We start from the raw sequence: 7155 nt of genomic DNA, 5'->3' as shown, positions 1-7155 counted from the left end.
GCTTGGGATACCAAGAAAAGCACCTGCATCCTGCCTTCGGATCAGCACGATGTGAAGGCCGCAGTGCACTGGCTGCAACGGCCATTGGAGGGTGAAACAATGGCAAAAGGAAGACCTTTCTCTCTGTCTCTCTCAATGTCCACTCTGCCTGTCAAAAAAAAAAAAAACAACAAATAATTATCAAAGGAATAAAACAATTTTAAATTAAAACTGCTATGGATCCTGCAATCCCTATCCTGGGTATAAATCCAAATGAATGAAATCTGTGTGGAGAGAGATGGCACCCCATGAATCATACAGAAATGCTCACTAGTAGTGCCAATGTAAGTACCCATCAGCAGACAGATGAGTGAGTATGTGCTATCCATATGAAATACTATATTTCTAGGTTGCTATGTGGGCATGAGGCTTCCTCATAAGTTTATGGAAAAACAAGTTACACAAATTGATTTCATATATGGAATTTCATTTATTTATTTAATTTATGGACACATAGGCTTGGGAGAAAGAGAGAGAGACAGAGAGTGAGAGAGAGAGAGAGAGAGAAAGAGAGAGAGATAATTTTTCATATGATGGTTTTCCTCCCAAATGGCTGAATGGCTGGAGCTTGTCAAGACAGAAGTCAGGAGCCTGGAATTGCATGAAGTGCGATTACATGATTAATATGGGTGCATGATCTTGGATCATCATCTGAAGCTTTGGCAGGCCCAGTAGAAGGGAGCTGAATCAGAAGCAGAGCAGCCAGAACTTGAATGCACATCCCTTTATTCAATGATGCTGTTCCAAAATGGGGCTTAAATCACAGTGCCGCAATGTGGCCTGCCCTGTTACCATTTTTGAATCTATGCAGATATTTTGCATAATGCATGTGTTCCACAGACTCATTTTAACTCAAATTTATTAACTAATTTAGAGATGGGGGAGAGAGAGAGAAGGAGAGGGAGATCAAGAGATGCACACAGAGACAGAGGGACAGAGAGGTCATATCTGCTGGTTCATTGTCTTAAGCCTCTTCAGTTAGAGTTGGGACATTGACTCCAGGAGCTGAAATCTCAATCTAGGTTTCTCATGAGAGTGGCAGTGTTTCAACTACCCAAGTGGTCATTTATTTGAAGAATTATTTATTTTCTTTGAAAGGCAGAACTACAGAGAGACAAAGGCAGAAACAGAGTGGGCAAGAAAGAGAGATCGAACTAGAAGGAGAAAGAGAGATCAACCATCAGCTGGTTCACCTCCCAAATGGCCATAATGGCCACAGCTTGGCTGCTCCAAACCCAGGAGACATGAGCTTCTTTTTGGTCTCCCATGAGGGTTCAGAGGCCCAAGTGCTTGGGCCATCCTCTGCTACTTTCCCAGGTGAAGAAGCAGGGAGCTGGTTCAGAAGTGGAGCAGCTGGGACTCAGGCAGTGGCTATACATGCTATACCTCAGCGCTGAAATGGAGTTGATACTTTTGTATGCCAGGACATGCATCAGCAAGAAGTTATAAGCAGGAGTCTGATTGGACTAGAAACCAGGCATCCTGAAATGATCTGGGGTTTTCTATTCTCCTGGTTTAACTTTTAGGTGAGATATAAGCCCCATATAGGCTTTGAAGTTCCTTGAGTTTAAAGATACACACACTGGAAGGACACAGTACGAAGTCACAGACCAATAAGGTATGATCATGGCCCAGGTTTCCTCCTCAGCCAGACTGTGGGAGCTGAGCCCCACTGCAGAACATTGTTGGCTCCCAGGGTGACTGGGGAGAGCAAGTTTGTGGTTTACTACCCACCTTATCCAGGTGGATATTCTGCTGCCCAGGTTTCCAGGTGCCCAGGAATTAATGGCCGACAAGGTTTTATTTTTGTTCATTATGGATTTCTTTAATATTTGCAAGTCAGAGTTACACAGAGAGAGGAGAGGCAGAGAGAGATAGAGAGAGAGAGAGAGAGAGAGAGAGAGAGAGAGAGAGAGTCCATCCATCCAATAGTTTATGCCTCAATTGGCCTTAAGGGCTGGAGCTGGGCCTATTGGAATCCAGAGGTCAGGAGATTCTTCCAGGTCTCTCACAAGGGTATAGGGGACCAAGGACTTGTGCCATCTTCTGCTGCTTTCCCAGGTCACAGCAGAGAGCTGGATAAGAATTGGAGCAGCCAGGTCTCCAACCAGCATCCAAATGGGATGCTGGCCCTTCAGCCCAGGGTGTTAACCTGCTGAGCCACAGTGCCAGGCCTGCAGTGATTAGGTTTTGTTTTTTTTTTTTGGAAGGCAGAGTTAGACAGTGAGCGAGAGAGAGCCAGAGAGAAAGTTCTTCCTTTTCCATTGGTTCACCCCCCAAATGGCCGCTATGCCAGCATGCTGGGGTCAGACCCTGAGCTGATCCAGAGCAAAGAGCTTCCTGCTGGTCTCCCATGAAGGTGCAGGGCCCCGGGACTTGGGTCATCCTCCACTGCCTTCCCAGTCCACAGCAGAAAGCTGGACTGGAAGAGGAGCAACCAGGACAAAATCCAGAGCCCCAACCGGGACTAGAACTCAGGGTGTTGGGGCCACAGGCTGAGGATTAGCCAAGTGAGCTAGGACTCCAGCCCTAATTAGCTTTTAAAAAACAGCTTCAGGGCTGGTGCTGTGGCTCACTAGGCTAATCCTCTGCCTCGAGGCGCAGGCACACCGGGTTCTAGTCCCGGTCTGGTTTCCCGATTCTGTCCATGTTGCCCCTCTTCCAGGCCAGCTCTCTGCTGTGGTCAGGGAGTGCAGTGGAGGATGGCCCAAGTCCTTGGGCCATGCACCCCATGGGGAGACCAGGATAAGTACCTGGCCCCTGCCATTGGATCAGCGCGGTGCGCAGGCTGAAATGCGCTGGCCATGGCGGCCATTGTAGAGTGAACCAATGGCAAAAGGAAGACTTTTCTCTCTGACTCTCTCTCTCACTGTCCACTCTGCCTACCAAAAAAAAAAATCTTCTTGTGGTGACTGATGAGATTGTAACCAGACATTGTAACTAATGAGTGAATGTGCTGTCCATAAGAAATATTATATTTCCAGGAGTAAGGAGATTCTTCCAGGTCTCCCACGTGGGTGCAGGGCACAAAACTTGGGATATTTTCTAGCTTTCCCAGGTAACAGCAGAGAGCTGGAAAAGTATTGGAGCAGCCAAGTTTTGAACCAGCACACATATGGGATGCTGGTGCTTCAGGCCAGGGTGTTAACCTGCTGAGCCACAGTGCCAGGCTTGGACTGATAAGCTGTGAAACAAACAACTTCAAGTGGTGACTGATGAGAGTGTACCCAGACACCCTCAGGTGATCTCACTTAATCTAATTTGGCACAATGGAATGCCTTTTTTCACTTTTCACATACCTTTGAATATTAACATTTATGTTGTGAACCTGACACAATTGATTATTTTGATATTGTGATTGCTGAACGGCTAGGATGTCTTAGCTTGTGTCTATAAAATTTAATCCTTTTGATTATTCTATTCATATGGAAAACATTTCCTGTTTTCTCTTTCTTTCTTTTACTGATTTCTTTACTCATTTGAAAGGCAAACCTATGTGGAGGCAGAGGCAGAGAGAGAAAGTTCTTCCATCTGTTGGTGCACTCCCCATTTGGCTACAATGGCAGGAGCTGAGCCAAACTGAAGCCAGGAGCCAGGAGCCTCCTCCTGGTCTCCCACTTGGGTGCAGGGGCCCAAGAATCTTGGACATCCTCCACTTCTCTGCCAGACCACAGCAGAGAGCTGGATAGGAAGTGGAGTAGCTGGGACAGGAACCAGCATCCACGTGGCATGCCAGCACTTCAGGTGGCAACTTAACTGCCTATGCCACAGCACTGGATCCAAGTGGAAAACTGTTCTAGAAATGTCAATGTGCAGCTTGTTTGATTCTGCAGCTGGAAATCTAGGCAGGGTCTTATTAACACATTTGGGTGTTAATTGGGCTGGTAGAGATGGGGTCCAGTCCCCTGCCTTTTCTCCCAGTGTCCTCTCACACTGTATTTCTGCATTGGACACTAAAAACGGACCTTACATCCGTGTCACACCACCACCAACCCCACAGGTGAAAACTCATGCATGCACTGGTGATTGACAGGATAAAGGAATTCCTCCCTCCAATAGGCATGAGCCCCGCCCTCAGGAGGGGCTTTAAAAGGCAGATGGAGCAGGGCTATCCTCCCTCTCTGCACACTTGAGCCTGGAACCTTGAACTTCAGGATGGCACAGGAAAGTGCAGACCAGGAAGCTCTTGGGCTCTCAGTTGAGCTGCCCTCTTCCCCACAAAGGTCTTTTAAAGATGGGGGCACAGATGAAGAGGAGCAACCACCACAAGGACAAGGTGAGACACTGTTTTCTGATTTCCCTGAGAGCTGCCTGCAAAGGCAAGGTAGGTCCTTGTGAGTGCGGAAGTTGGTTTGGAACCTGGCAACTGGTCTGTGTGTGTGTGTAATGGAGGGTTTCATTTCGAAGTGGGAAATGGGAAATAGCTGGTAGCTCCAGGGGCCTATTGAGAAATTGGCAGCAATGAACCTATGGAACTCTAATATGCTCATTTCCCTTTGATCCTGGCTTAACTGGCTCAGCCAACAGCATGCCAGAAACATGAAATCTGAGACAAAACGGGGACTGGGGGGATAAAATGCATACATGGTGTTAGTTTTTCATTCTCATGACGAATATCTGAGACATGTTACTAAAGAAGGAACGTTTCTTTCAAACCACATTTTGGAAATTCACAAGAAAAGTCTTCATGTCCCCAATAGTTCATGACCCAAATGCTCTGACATTTTATGAGGGTAGGGGAGGATTCAGAAGGAGTATGGAGGAAAACTCACATGACAATCCAATCTGTCAGGGAGCTTGATGTGCAAGTGATCTCTCCTTATTCAGATACCAAGATTTCAACAGCCGGGCTCCTCCTTCCCAACATCACCCAGTCTAAACATTGTCCACGTCCCAGATTATTCCCCACTCTTGATCCATTTCTATTTTCATTAGTTTCCCCTTAATACTTTTTATTAAAGAGATTTGTTCATTTATCTGAAAGACGTTCACAGAAAGAGAAGGAGAAGCAGAGTTTGAGAGAGATCTTCCATCTGCTGGTTCACTCCCCAATTGGCAGCAACAGCCAAAACTGCGCTGGTCTATAACCAGGAGCCAGGAGCTTCTTCCACATCTCCTTCAACGGTGCAAGGGCACAAGAACTCAAGCTATCTTCTACTGCTTTCGAACCATAGCAGAGAGCTGGATTGGACGTGGAGCAGCTGGGACTTGAACCAGTTCTGTAATGGGATGGCAGCACTGCAGACCGAGGGTTTTCCTACTATGCCACAGAGCTGGCACCTTGCCCTTAATACTTGAAATACTAAGTTCGATTTTGTAGACAAAGAGATTCACAAACAACCTTTGGAGGACACAAATTTTATACAGGTGGGGAATTTTTATTTTATTTCGTGGGGAAACTCAGGCATACGTACTCTCTTTTGATGTAGGATCCAAGCCCAGTCCACATGAGGAGAAGTCCCAGGAAAGGAAGCTCAGAGGCAGAAGCAGCGTTGCCAGGGCAGGTAAGTTCAGACTCACCCGGAGCGAGAAGTTCATAGGGTGCTGTGGCACAGTCTCCTCTGGGAGACAGGGGCCCTGAGACCAGATGGGTCAGCAGCACCTCAGAGATGCTGGGGTACTGGGTAGAGGGGAAGGGAGCACTGGTGGGAGGCGCTGCTCCCTGTGTCCTGGGTAGACCTGGGCTGTGGCTGTGCATTTGGAGGCAGGCACTCCAACTCCCTGTGTTTTGCAGAATCAGAGTCCAGCTGTGACAGGGTGAGCTCCAGGAAGAGGACAATCATTTCCGAGGACAGCAGCCACACGGGGACAGGTAGCATCGTGCTTTCTCTCCCTAGAGGGTCAGGACCAGGGAACTTATCCAAGGTTGGGAAGGGAGGGGTTGTCAGAGATTGAGAGCAGTTTAGAGATCCCGAGAGCATATGAGGAGGAGGATGGGTGCTGCCTGGGTTCCTGCTGGAGTCCATTGTGGGGAAGGAAGTGCAGGATTCGGTGGGGTTCACGTGAAGGGGGCAGGACTTAGGTTTTAGGGCCCAAGGAGCTGTGCTGAGTGTCTCCCGTGTGTCTCTGCAGGCAGCTGTGTGCAAGAGCTCAGCGCGACTTTGCAAAAGAAAGCAAAACCTTCGGACGATGGAAATGACAGAGGAATTCAGGAGGCGCATGCGGAACCTCGCAGGGGATCCTCCAGGGCCCGCCCTGGGCACAAGAGGAGGCGCAGGTCCAGGTCCCCAGCAGACCACCCACCGCCCCTTCGGAAGAGCCTGGTGACCTCCCTGCGCTCTCTGTCTGAGGCCATTTATGAAGATTTAGCCCGCGTGCAGGCGCAGCAGGCGCAGTTCCCGCTGACCCAGGAGCAGCTGTTTGCACTGGCACAGCTCCGCGGGCCTCTATGCAGCGCCATGCAGAGCCGCTCTGCGCTGGCCTCACAGGCAGCCTGGGCCTTCCCTGCCCAGGGCTGGCTCCTCCTGGCCCAGGCCCCAGCCTCCGCCCCGGCCTAGGCCCCGGAGCGCATGCCTGCTGTCCAGTCGCGGGCACCTGCTCAAAGCTCCTCCCAAGAGGGGAAAGGCCAGCCCTCTGCTGAGCAGGAAGAACCTGAGGCACACAGGGCATCAGACTAATCTTGTGCTGGGGAGCCCGCATGGTGGACACTAGAGGGCGCATCTCTGACACACAGAAAGACTTGCTTCTGCTACTTCTCTGCAAGCCCAGCAGAGACCCTGTAGTGGGGATGAGCTGATGCCTGAGGGAATCTGGGTGTCCATAGGAAAGGAACTGGAGCGACTTCCTCCGAATCAGGAACCTGTTGTGTCCTTGAGGAGGCCATGACAGAAGGATGTCGGTTTTCACATTACCAATCTGAAGTCTTGTAACTGACTTGAATATTTAAAGGAAGCACATATTAAGAGGTCATCATTGACACTTGTGCATTTTTGTCAATGTAAAGTTTTCTACCTGGAGAAGTTCTGGGGAGGTGGGAGGAGCAGTGCCCAGGAGGACTCTGAGGGGAGATGACAGGGTGGGCCTGCATTTAAAAGTGCATTAGAAAGTATGTTCCTTTGTTTTATTTTTATGTTTTCTATTTTTGTAGATATTGGTAGGAGTTAGCCAATTTTAATT

At 48.9% G+C, this 7155-nt stretch overlaps 1 protein-coding gene across 1 annotated transcript; it reads left to right on the top strand.

Annotated features, from left to right (window-relative positions):
• The first annotated feature begins 4194 nt into the window (after nucleotides 1-4194).
• On the top strand, nucleotides 4195-6536 carry LOC138847079 (protein FRG2-like). The gene is made up of 4 exons (XM_070064760.1): nucleotides 4195-4315; nucleotides 5469-5543; nucleotides 5774-5851; nucleotides 6112-6536. Exons 1-4 carry the CDS (start codon nucleotides 4195-4197, stop codon nucleotides 6534-6536), a joined length of 699 nt encoding a protein of 232 aa, XP_069920861.1.
• The last annotated feature ends 619 nt before the right edge of the window (nucleotides 6537-7155 follow it).

This window comes from Oryctolagus cuniculus, chromosome 19, assembly GCF_964237555.1.
Source record: "Oryctolagus cuniculus chromosome 19, mOryCun1.1, whole genome shotgun sequence".
Lineage (NCBI taxonomy): Eukaryota > Metazoa > Chordata > Mammalia > Lagomorpha > Leporidae > Oryctolagus > Oryctolagus cuniculus.
This window is presented reverse-complemented; position numbering and strand designations above follow the sequence as displayed.

Coding starts and splice junctions, on each gene's coding strand:
- LOC138847079 (XM_070064760.1), top strand. CDS start 4,195: ATGGCACAGGAAAGTGCAGACCAGGAAGCTCTTGGGCTCTCAGTTGAG. Junction 5,544..5,773: donor AAGCAGCGTTGCCAGGGCAG/GTAAGTTCAGAC, acceptor TGTGTTTTGCAG/AATCAGAGTCCAGCTGTGAC. Junction 5,852..6,111: donor CAGCAGCCACACGGGGACAG/GTAGCATCGTGC, acceptor GTGTCTCTGCAG/GCAGCTGTGTGCAAGAGCTC.